At 38.1% G+C, this 17589-nt stretch overlaps 1 protein-coding gene across 1 annotated transcript in view; it reads left to right on the forward strand.

The window, feature by feature from the left end:
- Positions 1-1021: 1021 nt before the first annotated feature.
- ITPRID1 (ITPR interacting domain containing 1) overlaps positions 1022-17589 on the forward strand; it is a 115788-nt gene continuing 99220 nt past the window's right edge. The window contains exon 1 of the mRNA XM_045052563.1: positions 1022-1102. Within this exon, the coding sequence (XP_044908498.1) occupies positions 1077-1102 (26 nt within the window). The 5' untranslated portion in view covers positions 1022-1076. The remainder of the gene's footprint in view (positions 1103-17589) is intronic.

A 17589-nucleotide genomic window follows, 5' to 3' on the forward strand; every position in this document is an offset into this window, starting at 1 on the left:
TAACAAAATGTTTCAGTGATATGAATGACAAATTTGTAAATTTTTTCCAGAATGCAGAGGCAACATACAAAAAAGGCAGTGGGGGGCAGTGGGAAGACTATAAACACTAAAGACAAATATAGATGGCCAATTTCAAATTATTATTTTTTTCTGAATGAAACTCTGGAAAAAGTAGAGAGGACATACAGTTATAATAAAAAAGCATTTTCTGCATATTCCATGTGAAGTCAAAGAAATAACATACATCTAGACATTTGGAAAAAGACAAACAACTAGGATAAAGATAAAAATCAATTATGATCCAAATAAGAAAAACAGGTTTTCTGCAAAGAAACAAACATTAATTTAGCTCAGTTTCTCATTTGTAACCTTAAATGCCAGTAGAACATAAAGCAGTGTTTTTTCTCTGTCAACGAACAGTTTTTAGACCCAAGAATTTTAGACTCAATTTTGAGAGGGCAATAGAAATATATCTTCTGATAAAAAAGAAGCTCATAAAATATGCTAATGACATATCTACCCTACTTGATAAAATTATTTGCAGACCTATTCCAATTAAACAAGAAGGCAAGAAAAATTAGCTCAAGAGCTCAAGAATGAAGAAGTCACAGCATAAAAAGAGTGAGTCTGCATATAGTCTGGCCTATTTAACAATTCTTTGTCAGCATAAATGCACAATATCGGGTATATGTGTAAAGTTATAAGCAAGATTATAGGTGATATGAACAATATGACTAATAAAGATAATGTTAAAAATATATACCACATTTACATCCTTACAAACTGAGAATCTAAGATCCTATGCCCGTAAAACACGAACACAAATCAATGACACATAAAGTCATATAGACAGTATCAAAACTTTCAAAGAATCAATAGTATAAGGCTCAGTGTCCTGACCTCTGGCCATGCCATGCTTCTAGCATTTAATAACAAAAAGTTAATTTATGAAAGCACCAGTAAATGAAAAGCAAATTTCCAAACAAACCAGGCTGAGTTTTTCAATTTTGTTTTTCAGCTTCAAGTCTTTGGAAGACGACGCCTCTTGTCTCAGAGATGGATTGGTGTTGGAAAGCATGTCACACTGCCAGCTGAAGGCAAGGTCAGTTGTGAAACTTAGAGAAGACTGTGGGTTTTCACCTAACAGCTCTGATTACCAAGCAGCGCCTCACCCTTCAGCTAAAATTGCTTTCTTTTAGGTTTATTCATTTATCTATTTTGAGAGAGAGAGAGAGAGAGAGAGAGAGAGAGTGAGAGAGTGAGTAGCTGAGTCAGGGAGGGGCAGAGAGAGAAGGGAAGAGAGAATCCCAGCCAGGCTCTGCACTGTCAGCACACAGAGCCTGACCCAGGGCTCGATCCCATGAACCCTGAGATCATGACCTGGGCTGGAAATCAAGAGTCAGAGTCTTAACCGACTGAGCCACCCAGGTGCCCGAGCTCAAATTGCTTTTGGAAGAGATGTATAATATTGTATAAACCTGAGACCAATTCGACTTCAGATAAGCCAGAAGTGTCCTATGGAGAATGAAAGTAACAGGAAACACTTGCCAAATTGCCAGCTATCTTATAAACATTCATTTCCTGCCCCCAAAGGGTAAGCCTTGAGTAATAAGGGAAATATGTGTCACCTCCCCTTGGCCTGCCTTTAGCAAACTTATCTGAAGTAGGTATTGTTCTTTGTTTAAGTTGAAAACCCAGTCCCCTGAAGACTGTAAGATCTTCCCAGAGGTTCATGCCATAACTGTGGCTCTTTTCCAAGTCTTACATGGTGGAGATACCCACAGTGTGGGTTCCAGGCCTGTGGGACCTGACATACCACTGAGGGCCCCTTGGCTGTGCCAGATGGTTTGGGGTAACTTTGCTTCTTGTCAGTTCAGGTGTCCATCAGCTTTCCTTGGTGGTCTTGATGTGCTCCTCCATAGCTTACAAGCTTAAAGGGAGTAATTCACAGTTTTTCAAAGCAGAAAAGTGGTTTGATTGTTAGGCAGCTCTTGAGTACAGTGTTGAAACGTCCCGGCCACTGAAACTTCTAGAGATATTGCTCTGTTGAATCATAATGTGTAGAGATTCGTAGAGTGAAAAAGAGTATTTTAAGTTGGGCTTGAATTGCAGTGCAGTTCCTGTTTGCTGGTCCCCTTTGCTAGGATTTGGGTGTTGGAACTCCTGAAGCAGGAAGTGAAAACCACAATTTTTGCCTATGACTGGCTCTAATTGCTCATGTTTTGAAATCATCTCCTAACAGAGACTAAGGAATACAGTAGACATTTGATAGATATTTACTGAAAACAATGGAGCCTAAGAGGAAGGTGTGTGGTGACCATACTTATTAAATTTTTCCAGAACCTTCTTCATTTTAAACATTCTGCCTCATTATGCAGAGAGGCATAATTTTGTCTTGATTATCAAGTGAAGAAATATGGTTTCTTTGGTGTGGGTTTCAGATAGCTAAAGGAAGAGATGCTTTGGACATGCTATCGACCTGTGTGAGCAGCACACATAAAACACTAGCACAGTGACATCATGGAAAGCCTCTCATCTTTGGAATCAGAAATTCCTGGGTTTACACCCCAACTGCACTAGGTATTACTTGCATGACTGTGGGCAAAATCTTTATAATTGTAGTGGGCAGAACTGATGTTCCGATGGCCATGATCATGGAAGACATCTGGGGAGGGGGAAGGGAGAAATATTATAGAGTCATATTTCCTGGGACTGAAAGTCCAAAAGCCCTTGTTCCCCTAATACTGCACACATTGTCTTCATGGTCAGCTCTGTGCCTCCAGCTGTACCTCCATGAGAAAAGCCAGGATGCCTACAGTGGGCTTCCTAAAACAACTGGAAGAGAGAATGGACATCGGTAATGTCTCAGTGCCTTTTCCTGGAAAATATTTACTGCTACTCCTGCTCTTTCAACAAACCCAGGAGGATATTTGCAGAGCAGTGTATGATTCTGAAGTTGTAAAGAAATATTTCACTCAGCATCATGACTCTGTGTCAAGGCTGTAGGTTCATTCCAGTTTGAACAGAGCAGGAAAGGAGAGAAGGAACAGTTGTTGCACATGGGAAAAGCTTTCATAGGTAAATTCTATGATAATGAAAGCCCAGGGATAGCCTCTGTATTTAAATAAACCAACATTTTTTTTCTTCTTTTTCTGGTGGAAATATAATGCATTCTGTCATCAGGGCTGCTCCCTGCCTCACCAAGATGGAACAACAGCATCATAGCTGAATTCCACCTGTACCATTCTCTCACCACAATGTTTGGCCAGTGGCCTAAAATACTTGGCTGCAGATGAGGGAAATTAGAGTGTGAGTAACTGGTGTGATTAACTCACCTCTAAACTTAGGGTAAATGAAACTCCCTTTGGCAGGGGGGAAGGAGAAGGGGTTGTAATAGTTATAGCATGTGTTTTCAGCCCTGAAGAAGAAATTAGCAAATGAACTTGAGCCTAGTGATCAGGGATTCATCAGGAATTAAAAAGTACCAGATTCAATGATGCAGTCTGACCACGTTCAGTATTTAGAGATACCCTCCACTGGTCCATAGTGCACCATGGGTCTCTGTTCCACAGTAAAATCCCCTAATGCAGGTGCCAAGCTATCAGTACAATGCATTTGGACTGTTTTCAAAGCAAGTGAATTATCTACTGATTCTTTTGTACCTCAAAACCACCCTCCGAGTCAGGCAGGCATGACATTATTATCCCGATTTGGCAGATAAAGAAACTGAGGATCAAAAAAGATAGACCACCTGCCAATGTCACAGAGCTAGTAAGTGATTGGTTCAGTTCTTAAATCCAGAACAATTTGATACAATCCAAATTTATGGAATCCCTACTATGTTCCAACTTTTTGTCTCTTCTTGCCTCTGTCTTCTTGCTCTTCCTAGCAACCACAAAGTCATATCCTCAGGTCCAACATCAGTGTCACTCTGGGTGCCCATTGGGCTCTCTGGTCACAGTCTTGGCCCTGCATTTCCTCAAGACAGATGCTCATGACTGTCAGTTGCATCTCTGCCAAATCTAGTAAGAGATGTTGGCAAATTCACAAAGATCTTGGAAACCCTTTCCTTTCTGAGGCTTCATGGACCCTCTCTGTTCCAAGTGGGTAAGTGTTCCTCAGCTGTGCACATTGGAATATTCAGTAGTTTGTGTCATGGACCACAGAGCAAGGCCTATGTGGAACACATCTTGTATTTTCTCATCCAGAATGGAGTCTCAAGTGTAGAAGAGGCTTATTAGGTGTTGATGAGACTATTTATTATTAGGTAAAATTAAAAGGTTATTATTAATGATGATAATCATCATCATCATCTAATAATGCTAGTAGTGGATACCATTTACTGGTATCACACTGTTTTCCAGATGCTTTTATACAATGAGTTCACTTAATCCTCATAAAATCACTACACAAGATGGAAAACTAACATGGCCTGGGGCCTCCTTTCTGAGACTGAGCCCTGGACCTACCCCCAATGATAAAGAAAGACAAGGACAGCCCCATCCAACCTACATGAAACACGAGACATTCATGGACAACAGAAGGACCAGCACCACGGATGAGTGACTCAGTGGGAAGGGGGTTTCACACGTGCTCTTTTTTTTTTTTCTCCAGACTACTTACTTCCCACTCCACCAACTCTGAAAGGCGAAATCAGCAGGCAGCCCAGAGAAGCTAGGGGACACCTGGTCAGGGTAGGGCTAGAGGCAGGCCACAGGTCCAATGGCAACAGATACATGACAACTGGACCAATCAGCAATTGAGCTTTTCCTCTTTAATCACCATCCTCCCTGAGCCCAAGGTGTTGGTTAAATGGTGACAAGTGAATGAGAGAGCCACTGTAAAGGAGCTGAGTCAGCACACAGGTACAAAGGTAGCTCAGGTGACTCCTCTGACGAAGGGGCATTCCTTCATCCCCACCATTTAAACTCCTATGGACATAACGAACAATCCAGGCTTTTACTCTTTCCCATAAGTTCATATCGCCAGCTGAGATGTCCACTATATCCAGAGGAATATGAGCTCAGAGGGAAAAATAGCAAGATAGCTAAAGAGCAATCAACATTAAAAGGAAGATGGCAACTTGAACAGCTTATACTGAATAAAGGAATATTAATAGACCAGAGGAAAAAAAATAAATGACTCCCTATGTGGAAAGACACTACCTTAAAATCATGAAAGTTGACATCACCAGTAATGGAACAAATTGACTTCATATGACTCTTGATATGGTGCACTGAGAGGAACACAGAACACAGAATCACTTTAGTGGTATTTCTGCAAAAATGCATAACCTGAATCTAATCATGGGGAAACATTGGATAACCCAAACTGAGGGACATTCTGCAAGTTTATGCTTCAAAATGTTGCTCCCATTATATTTAAAAGACTTAGGGATGTTCCAGATTAAAGGAGGATAAAGAGACATAACAACAGAATGCAACTCATTATCTAAAATGTTCTTTTGTTACAAAGGGCATTTTGGGAACAACTGGTGAATTCTGAATAATGTCTGTAGATTATATAACAGTGTTTTACAGTACTTTATCAAGATTAATTACCTGATTTTGATCACTATATGGTATAAGTGATTGTTCTTGTTTTTAGACATTTGACACTGAAGTCTAGGGATAAAGAGGTACCATGTCCATAATTTACTCTCCAATGATTTAGACCTATATATTTATAAATCTATCTGTAGATTTACAAGTAAATAGATAACTATATATAAAATCAAAGAGAGAGAGAGAGAGGACAGAAAATGTGGTAAAATATTAACATGAAATTGGGGTGAATGGCATATATACATTCTTTGTGTTATTTGTATAAGTTTCTCCACGAATTAAATTATGTTAAAATATAAAGTTTAAAAATATGACTCCCACACACATTTCCTATCCCTTTCCTTGCTTTATATATCTTTTCTGTGCTTTTAACACCTGACATGTATTCATTTGGCTATTTGTTTATCTGTCTCCCTCCAGTATAATATAATTTTAATGAGATATGTTTTGTCCTAACCATATTTCCAGCATGGAAAATAGTACCTGGCATGTAATAAGTGTCAATATAACAAATAAATGTGTAAATAAATGTGTAGTAGCTATTAAATGAATATTCTCAAAGGAGGATATAGAAGGATATTGGAAAAACGAGGCTAGAACAAGAATTCGTAAAGAAGAATTTTAGGAGATAATGGGTATAAAATATGTTAGTTATAATGTAGTGAAACTTAAAAACATGAAAGAAAAGTGCAAGTTCTGAAAGCTTCTGAACAAAAAACGATCACCTACAGAAAAATAATAATCTAAGAGAGAGAGCAGATTTCTCAAGAGCAACAATAGATGCAAGTACACAATGGAATGAAATTTCAAAAGATTTAAGGAAAAGCACATTGAATCTAAAATTTTATATCCAGCTAAATTCTCACTTAAACTTGAACATTAAAAAAGCTATTCTCAGGAATGTAAGGAATGTCAGGACTAGCAGATATACAAAGACCTTGCAAAATAGAAATTCATGTTATTTATAATAATACATGGAAAATTCACAAAAATTCAAGTACCATCCATCAGTTAATTTCAGATCATCAGCATCATAGAAACTAAAAAATTTATAACTACTTAAAAGAAAGTTTATCATTCTAAATGTATGATCAATAAACAAGATAGGCTCAAAACAAGTAATCTAATATATAATTCAAGAAGATAGATATAAAGCAAGAAAGTAAACCCTTAGAATGAGGGAAGAAGAAATAATAAGAATTAGAGCAGAAACTAAAGCAGTATAGAATAAAAAAGAAATACAGAAGATGAACAAAACTGAAATTTTGGTCTTTTCAAAAATTTACAAACTTTAGGCATTTGGCAAGACTAATGAAGACAATTAAAAATGTTTACCAGCATATTAATTATATCTGAATTTTAAATATATAATGTAATTAAAAAATTATCTGCAAAATATTTCAAAGTTGAGAAATAACTATGGGAAAAATGGAAAGTGTTTACAGCTTAAAAGAATATCACGGACAACTACAGGCAACAATTTGGAAAGCTTGAGCCAAATGCATAAATTTCAAGAAACATTAAATACCAAAATTGGCACAAAAATAAATAGAAAATATGAATAAATCCTATTATCAAAGAAACAGTTAAACACTTCCATTTCCACCCTGCTTTTACCAGCAGAAAACCCCAGGCCCAGATGACTTTTAAAAAGAATTATATCCATTTTTAAATCAAAAAAAAAATTAAAAGAAAGAAAGGTAATTAACTTATTTCATAAGGCTAGTATATTTGCAATTTCAAAGCCAGATAAGAACAAGAAATGGAAATTATATGGACATTTTGCCTAAAAACATAGATAAAAAGTTCAAATTAGATATTAGCTAATGGAATACTTAATGTATTTTAAGGTAATACATGATAATCAGTGAGAGTTTATCTTAGGAAAGTAGTGCCTAAAAGGAAAATTTAACTCAGAAAAAATATTAGAAAAGTAGAATTAGAAGATAGTCTCTTTAGGTTAATAAAGTCTACATATTAAAGATACCCAGGAAACATATGCATATAGACTTGATCCTTTTATTGTAGGAAATTACACAAGGATATACCCACTGTCACTCTACTGTGTTGTTTAAAATGGTGTTAGAAGTGTTGGCCAATGCAATGAGACAAAAATAAATAATTAAGGAGGAAGAAGAAAGAAAGTTATGAAGATAAAAAGGAATTACATGATCATCTACACAGAAAGAGTAATAGAATTTTCAAAATATGGTAACAATAGAGTTCCATAAGGTTGTCAGATACAGACTTTGCTGTATAAATATCAATATCAATATCAGACACAGACTATGTAACAATATCATTGTTCTATATTAGTGTATTGGTCAGGGTTCTTTAGAGAAACAGAACCAATAGGGTGTGTGTGTGTGTGTGTGTGTGTGTGTGTGTGTGTGTTTGTGTGTGTGTGTGTGTGTATGAAAATATACATCTTTCTCTCTGTCTCTCTCTCTCACTGGATAGAAATTTATAGAGCGGGGCCTGGGTGGCTCAGTTGGTTGAGCGTCCGACTTCCGCTCAGGTCATGATCTTGCAGTTTGTGAGTTCGAGCCCTGTGTCTGTGCTGACAGCTCGGAGCCTGCTTCCAATTCTGTGTCTCCCTCTCTCTACCCCTTCCCCACTCATGCTCTGTCTCTCTCCGTCTCTCAAAGATAAATAAACGTTAAAAAAATTAAAAAAAAATTTATTGAGACAGAGATATGAGATATGTACATATATCTCGATATATGTATGGAGATAAATGGTATCTATCTATATAGACAGAGAGACGGAGACAGAGACAAAGAGAGGCAGAAAGATAAAGACACAGAGAGAGATTTGATAAAGAAACATCTCCACAAACAGGAGTAAGAGGAAGTGGATTGACTAAAGATTGTTCAGTAGATGATATTCAGAAAATTGGCTCACCATATGCAAAAAAAAAAAAGTTTGGATCCACACTTTATACTGTATATTTGAGTGGACTCCAGAGGTATAAAAGACCTATATATTAGAGGTAAAGCTATAAAATGAATGGGGGGGAGGGACATGATAATTTATTTAATCATTAGGTGGCGAAGTACTTCTTAAATAAGAACCCCAAAGCACAAACCAGAAGGCAAAAATTGGATTTGACAACATCAAAATTAAAGACCTCTGTTCAATGAACCGCTGTATAGATTATGTTAACATATGGGTGGCAGATTAGGAGAACATATTTGCAACTTCAAAAACCGACGAGGGATTAATCTAGAAAATACAAAGGACTCTTATGAATCAACCAGAAACAAAAATGAACACAGTAGAAAAATAGGCAAAGGTTATGACTCTACAATTCAAAGAAATGCGAGCATGGAAGGATAAAAGCATACGATGAAATTCTCAACCTTGTTAGTGAAAGTGTAATGAGAGAAATGAAAATTAAAGTCATACAGACATACTACTTTATGCCCATCTTAATGAAAATCAGATACCACCCAGAGTTAACAAATGCCTGTGAAATGGGATCTCTCCTGAACCACTGGTGAGAGTATGGACAATACAACACCCTTCTGGAGATCAGTGTGGCACAACTGGGTGAGGTAAGGAATGCATGAACCCTCTAGAACAGGCGATGGCCTGACCTATAGAGATGAATAGGAGTAATGAGTCCATAAGGAAAAACCAGACAGAAGAGCAACCAGATCATTCCATTATTCTATAGCATAAAGTTCCCTTTGTGGTAATAAGATGGACCATGGATGTTGATGTTACCCACACCCACCATACATTCCTACTCAAAACAACAAAGAGAATAGCCCAAGATGCTAGGCCTCTCAGCTATGGTATGTCCTTCACTCTTCAAGGGTAGCTGAGACCTCTAAACTTCGGAGGTGACATCCTGAGTTAAAAAGAGACCCCAGGTAGCTGTAGTTATTCAAAACACCATGGATCCTTGATATTAAGTACATCATTTACACAAAAACAAAGTGAAAATGTAAGCTTAAATATATCTGAGTCATCATTCTTCCTGATCCTTGACTCTAGACCAGCCTTTATGACTTTGCCTAACTGACTCTGATCCTGAAATCTGACTACAAGTTATATATCCCAGACAAACTCATACACAAGGTCATGAAAGTCTGGTTATGAGAGACATGAACAAGAATGCTTATAATGTCATTGTTGGTGATTGAGTAGCACTGGAGCCCAGTTGAGGCTCTATCAATGGTGGAATGGATAAGTAAAATAAATGGACTGAGTTTGAATCTTATTTGACAATTAGGAACTCTACAAGCAAAGAAGTAAGAGGAGGTTTTTCCTGATAGAGGAAAGAAGCAACATCTGTATGGGTATGATGTGTGACAAAAACAAAAACAAAAAATGAAAAACAAAATTATCTTTTAGGTTCTTCAAACAAGTACAATGGTGAGTAAGTAAGTGACATGATCAGATCACTACTAGCTATGAGGATAGATTGGAATGACAGGAAGTCAGGAGGCTGGAAGACCAGCAAGGTAGCCGATATAACCCAGAATTGTCTAGTCTTAAACAGGTGGTGGTGGTGGAGACAGAATGGAAAGGATAAATTTGAGAGGAGTTAAGGAAGAAGAATTGACAGGGCTTGGTTGTGAAGGGAATGAGGAAGAAAGGATCAATCTAAAATAATCCCCACATTTCTGACTTGAAATTTGAGTGAATGTTTTTGTCATTAACTGAGATCAGAAACACGGGGGAATATTTTCTGGGCTTAACAAATATAAGTCTATGAACAAAAACAATTAAGTGGTTGGCTCTGCTGTCTGGAATCTTTGAGTTCAGTGGGTAAGAAAACCACATAGACAAGTGATATTGTAGCAAAATTGCAAGGAACAGTAATGGCATTGGGGAAGGGAGATTAGCTGCCTTGGGGGGCATATCAGCAGTAGATAAGAGTACAGACTCTGGAGCCAACCATTGGTGTTTGAATCCAAATTCTTCCTCTGAGAGGTTGTGTTCCTAACCTTTCCATGTCTTAGGATCCTCATCTGCAAAACGGGAATGACAGTAGCACCTATCCTGCAGGTCTGGTGTGAGGTTTGCATTAGGACAGTGCTGGGAACATAGTGCTTTAACTGGTGAGTTAGGCATGTCCTTGAAGCAGTATGATAATGTGAAAAAGGGATTCAGACGTGGAGGTAGAAGCATACATTGTTGTTCAGGTCATGTGACCTTGGACAAAGCAAGCCATCTTTCGGACTCTTAGCTTCTCACATGTTACATATAGAAGGGGAAAAAGTAAAACAAACAAACAAACAAACAAAAAAAACGAAACGAAACAAAAAATATCTTTCCTGGCCTGGGTATCCAACAGGTCTTTAGAAACAAAGTAAAATAATGGATGCATTTAATGAAGCTGTAAAGCCAATACTAAATGGAGCAAATTATAATCACTAATGTGATTTCACCGGGGGAAGAAATGCTAACAACAGAACGTACTTGCTGTTTCAAGGGTTTGCCAGTCGTGGGAACAAGGAAATATCAAGGACAGAGATCTGACCTAGGGATAGAATTACCAATGCATTCCACCTTCCTTTCAGGGTTCTTATGACAATTAACTTGCCAAGTTTCAACCACAAGACCATATGTTTACTAGATCACGTGGGGAAATGTGGTTTGTTCTGATTATTTGTTTGCATTAACATTAGTGCAGTGCTTCATTTATTATGTTGGCCCAAATTCAATCTGTCAGGAGGCTTCACAGCACATAAAGTGTAAAAATATTCAAAATGCAAGTGATTTTTAAAATAGGAGAACCCTAAGCTCACCTCCCCCCTAGCAGACCTTGTTGGCAATCACCTTGGACCTCACAGAGAGTGGTACTCATGCTGATTACAGTCCCGACCCTTTCTAAAGATTTGAAGATCCTTCTGAAGTGCCAAAGGAATATTCACGTGTACTAAAGACAGCTTTAATATTTAATAAAATTTAATTATTCTAATTATTTGGAAGTTGGTATTCAGTGACCTAATTCAAGGTAGGTCATTTGACCAACCAAACCACCCACTTTCTGAGCACTCAGAGTAACTAAATATGCATCAACTCCTCCCTTCAATGTTTTCTTACAATTACAAATGGTATGCTAAATTCATACAGTAACTTGTAGGATCATTATAGTACCCAAATTCACAATTGTTATTTTCTAAGTCATAAATCATACCCCAAGGTGAGGCTCCACATAGACATACAGATGACTTTATAGCCATACATATAATTTTGCAGTTCCCCAAATGTATCATCCTGTTCAATAATTTTCTACCTTTGTTTGATGTTCTACTTTCAACATCTTTCCCACTACCCCAAGTCTAGCTCAAACCTCATCCATCAGGAAAACTCCTACTCATGCTTCAAAACTCCTTTCAGACACTACTCCTTGGTGAAGCCTTCCCAAATTCCTGGTTGATAATATGTCCTCTATCACTCTGGGTCCTCAACATTTCTCCATGGAAGTTACTAGTTGTGGCCACCAAAAGGCTGTGAGATCCTTGGGGAGAGGAAAGTGATTTGTTCTTCACATCTCCTTTCCCCAGCCCTGGGTCTGGCACAAGGTAGACCTCCAAAAATCTTGTGGTGCCCATGCATACAGGAAGTCTCCTCTAATTTGGCTCATTTGTCTGAAGGAGCCCCACTATCTCAGATCCCTGTTTTGAATGTTTCCTGATAGAAAAAGATCAGGAAAACAGGTTTTTCCCTGGGACAAATGGGCGTGGATTATGAAAATGTTATGCAAGATTAGTCAAATGCTACACTGTTTCCTTCAGGAACTGTCCAGGTACACAACTGCCAGAAAGTTCAGGAGTGGAGTTTGTGTTGCAGGTGGATGAGGGCCGGTGGAGGCTATTGTGATGACCAGCTTCTTGAGGAGGTGGGCTTTGCTTGTCCCCTGACTTCTACTCCAACGGGCCAAGGTAAGACTGTTCATCAGTTTTGCCTTAGCAACCTGAATGTTCTTCTTGATCACTAAAAGAAGGGGCATAGAAAGTCTGTACCCTCTTTCCCTCTTCCTACTTATAAGTACTTTTTATTTATAAGTATTTCCAAGTATCTTTTGACTGTGACCAAGCTAACACACTTGGGTTGAATGCAGGGGATGTTGATGAGACTGCAGCTGTTAGAAACCAGTAGAATAATGTGAAATGTTGTCGATCATGCAGAGGCTGAGGAGTGAGGAGGAGACAGAGGAAGGGGATTAAGTCTGAGTCTCTGTGGGTGGGGGCAGATCACAGGTGATAATAATCTAGAGCTGTAGCTAAGAAAGGACAAATACATGGTGTGGTCATGAGACCTAGCTGAATGCAGAGGAGGGGAGAAAGGCGGGGGGGGGGGGGGGGGGGGGGCGGGTGGAGAGAGAAAGAGAGAGGAAAGGAAAGTCCAGGAGGTAAGAACTACTTATAAGCATGATGCTCCATTTCTGGTTTCCAGATGGTGATATTTTTGTGTGAGGATGTCATTCAGAACAATGTTCAGAATGCCCTAATCAGAATGATGTTTTGGTACTTTGTAGCCATACAAAGTATGGCTTTAACAGATATAAGTTGCTGATTAATGAAACATGCTAAAACTGATGAAATTGACTGTTCCAATGGGATAATAGAGCAGATTTATACATATATATTTCCATATCAACATATAGAAATATAATTGCTTTTATTTGATATATGTGTGTCTGTCTCATTATATAATAAAAGTAACTGTACTATCAGTAGATACTTTTCTAAAGTCACTGCAGGGGTCCCTCTCACTTCTCCTGGTTCCAAAATCACCATCAGGGGGGTACCGTCTGGAGAGCAGGATGGTCTCTAGTAATTGTTTATTCATATTTGATGATATGTTGCTAAATAATAACTTTCCTTCGCCACTCCCCCAACTCCTCCAAAACAGGAGATCAAGAAGTGAGGGAGTTTGAGGGAAAGGATTTTTCTTTTTTAGAAAATAGCTGTAGGGCTGCTTTTTAATTCCTTTTTGTACTTCTCTGTTGAAAAATACGTAGAGGGATAAATGCAATGAGACAAACAATCTGCTTTCTGCAACAACAGTAAAGGGAAGTCTAGAGAGAAACCAATCATGATATGTTCATACAATGGACAACAATATGGCCACTAATTTTGCATACATTGTCTTGTTTAAAATGTTTGTGATGAGTCAAAGTGATACCTTTCTTATGTAAAGAACAAGTAATTGAAGGAGGGGAGTGTGAATGAGAGAATGAGAAAAGACAATGAAGAAATCAGGGCACAAATCCCAAGAATGTGATTAAGGTGTACTCTTTTGCAGAAGGGACTAATGATTTTTTATTTCATGTTATAAGGGGCCAAAGACATTGTGTTAGGAAAAGACATAGTCTAAATATGTATTAAATAATCCTTAATAAGTTATGTTGCTAATAATATACTGGGCTCCTAGTTAAACATTGAACTTTTAATCAATTTAATATAATATTAATAAATGGGGGCACTCAGGAAGGAAGGGGAGTACTTTGGAAGCTTAGTTTAATTGTCTTTTAAACCATGGGGTGCACAAAACAACTTGAACAAGTTGTAGAGAATCCCAGAGACACAGGGTTGGAACACAGGGCTGGTGCACAAAACAACTTGAACAAGTTGTAGAGAATCCCAGAGACACAGGAGGGGTCAAAGATTAATAGTAAACCCCATTTTATAAACATCATATTTTATAATATGCACAATATTTCATCACCTTAGTGTCTTATTGGAACTTTAGGTCATTTTGCAAAGGTTTTTTGGTACATATTTATAGGTTCTAGAAAATAAGTATTGAAAATATTTTCAGGGGCACCTGGGTGGCTCAGTTGGTTAAGCGACCAACTTCAATTCAGCTCAGGTCATGATCTCACACTTTGTGAGTTTGAGCCGCACGTTGGGCTCTGTGCTGACAGCTCAGAGCCTGGAGCCTACTTGAGATTCTGTGTCTCCCTCTCTCTCTGCCCCTCCCCTGCTCATGCTCTATGTCTCTCTGTCTCTCAATCATAAATAAATGTTAAAGAAAAAAATTTTTTAAATATTTTCAAAGAAGAGATTCAATAAATCAAACTTTAGACTTCATGTAAAAAGCCCACCCAAATTATACGATCTTGTTTGTTTTCTTATTTATTTCTATTAAGTCTATGAAGTCCAATTATGCCTTTTACCCTATAATTTTAGACACCCTGGCTATCCTTCAAATCTCAATAGAGAAAACTTGGGGATAGTGGGGATATAGTATATAAAGATGGCAGGAATTGTGGTTGAGTCAGAGATAGCAAAGCTCAGGAAAAAGTAAGTCACCCATTCTGAGCGACAGAGATAGTGGAGGGTGGAGCCCAGATTTACATCTAAGTCCAAAGCTATACTCTTAAGAAAAAGATACATTTTGCCTAATTCAAAAGTATTATATGCTCACATAGCTATAATTAGAGCCTCACATACCCTTTTACACTTTCTAAAAGGGCAATCTTTATAGAATTGTTAAAGCAGTGACTTCTCTGGGAGAAGATGTGACTGGCACCAAATGTTCCTGACTCAGAGGTTGCTGTGAAAATAGTGATCCACCCAAGAGGTATCCACTGCATTGGATAGTAAAAGAAAGATGGATATATGCTACATGGAATAATGGCTCCCATAGCAAAGATGTCAATATATTTCCTTGCATATCAAAAAGGACTTCAGGGCACCTGGGTGGCTCAGTCGGTTAAGCTTCCAACTTCTGCTCAGGTCATGATGTCACAGTTCTTGAGTTCGAGTCTTGCATTGGCCTATCTGCTATGAGCACACAGCCTGCTTCGGGCCCTCTGTCTCCTTCTCTCTCTGCCCCTCCCCTGCTCGCACTCTCTCTGTCTTTCAAAAATAAATAGACATTTTTTAAGGACTTCATAGAGATTATTAAGTTAAGAGTCTTGTGATAGGAAGATTATCTTGAATTATCTGGGTGCACCCAGGGTGAGCACAGGGGTCTTTGTTGGAGAGAGGCAGGGGAGTGACTGAGAGAGATGTGTTAACACAGGTAGAGGGTCCATCAGAGAGATCTGAAGATGCCACCCTGCTGGCTTTGAAGCTGGAGGAAGCAGCCATGAGCCAAGCAATGCAGGCGGCCTCTAGAAACTGGGAAAGTGAAGGAAATGGATTCTCCCCCAGAGTTCCCAGAATGGAATGCAGCCTTCCTAACACCTTGATCTGAGCCCAGTGACACCCATTTTTGACCTCTGACCTCCAGAACTATAGGATAATAAACGTGTGTTGTCTTGAAGCTAAGTTTGTAGTAATTGGTTACAGCTCATTCGGAAACTAATACCACTGTGATAGGTTTTTCTAGGTGAACTTGTTGCTTCAAGCAATCAGTGTCACTGAGGGGCAGGAGTGAGATTGTGGAGAATATTGCTGATTAAGACAGAGCAGAATCTTTGATGTTGGAAGAGCCTCAGAGTGTGACTTGTAGATGTGTAGACAGTGAAGGGTGCTTCTCCATCATTCTTCCTTAATCTCAGGCCCAAGGAGAAAGCAGCATAATTAGAGTGACATACATATAGCAATATGTTCACTTTATCACACAGGATATTTTCTGCAGATTGTAGAAAATAAAAAAAAAATTAACTAAGATCTTACAAAATAATTATCCTTGTATTCAACCCTTTCATATTTTAACCATTTGTTAAATAATTAATAAATTATTTAAAACTTACAGAAAAAGACTTTCTGAACCAATTCCCACAGAGCATACATTTCCTGAATCTCAACCTTCCATCACCTTCCAGAAGATCCAAAAGAAGAATTTGGGCAAGCCATATAATCTCCCTAGAGTTCTTATTTTGTGAAATTATACCCAATTCATTTAGATGGGAAAAGAATCTTGAATCTTAGATCTGGAAGTAGCCCCAGAGGTGGCAATGGCCCAAATTTTTCATTTTGCATGTGAGGAAACTAGAGCGGTTACTTGTCCAAGATTTCACACTGCATTGCCCTCTGCCTGTGTCCCCAAAGGCACAATATTCCAGGATCTGTATGAGGTAGTAGGAATGCAGAATATTTTTTTTTCCTTGAGAATTTTGTAATTTGAGAAGAAGACAGACAAAACAAACAGCATAAATGTATAAAATGGTTTCTTGTATGGGGTGCCTGGATGGCTCAGTCAATTAAACATCTGACTCTTGATGTTGGCTCAGGTCATGATCTCATGTTTTTGTGAGTTCAAGCCCCACATTGGGCTCCATGCTAACAGTGTGGAGCCTGTCTGGGATTCTCTCTCTCCTCTCTCTTTTACCCTCCCCCACTCACACTATCTCTCCCTCTCTCCACATAAATAAACATTAAAATTAATTTTTAAATGGTTTCTTGTAAATACAATGACAGAGGTAAGCACAGGGCGCTGGTTGAGCTTAGAGGAGGGGCACACAGCCCAAAAAAGCATCAACCATGGATATCTATTGATTTTAAAAATAAAACTTCTATTCACTTCTTTTTAGTTTATAAAAATAATTATGCCCTTGGTAAATTGTTTTTAAAATACTGTCTCTCTGAATATATATATAATTTAATACATATATTCCTATCTGTCACTTAGCACACTATCACAAAAAAATCTTAATTTTAAAGTCACTGAATCTCAGAGTTGGAGAGGATGTACTAAATGCCATCTAGGCCAATTTCTACATGAATAAAACTTTTTATTTTTTAATAGTGTTAGATTTATAGAAAAATTGCAAAGATAGTACAGAGAGTTTCTCATGTCCATCTGTCCCTATTATTAACATCTTACATTAGTGTGGTACATTTGTTGTAATTAATGAACCAATACTGATACATCATTATTAACCAAAGTCCACACTTCATTTAAATTTCCTTAGTTTTTACCAATTGTTCTTTTTTTCTGTTCTACAATCCCATGCAGGACACCACATTACATTTTGTTGTCACTTCTTCTTAAGCCCCTCTTGACTGACACAGTTTCTTAGATTTTCCTTGTTTTTGATGGCTTTGACATTTAAAAAAACAAAAAGGAAAAACACTGATCAGGTATTGTGTAGACTGCCCCTCAGTCG

This window comes from Felis catus, chromosome A2, assembly GCF_018350175.1.
Source record: "Felis catus isolate Fca126 chromosome A2, F.catus_Fca126_mat1.0, whole genome shotgun sequence".
NCBI classification, from domain to species: Eukaryota; Metazoa; Chordata; class Mammalia; order Carnivora; family Felidae; genus Felis; species Felis catus.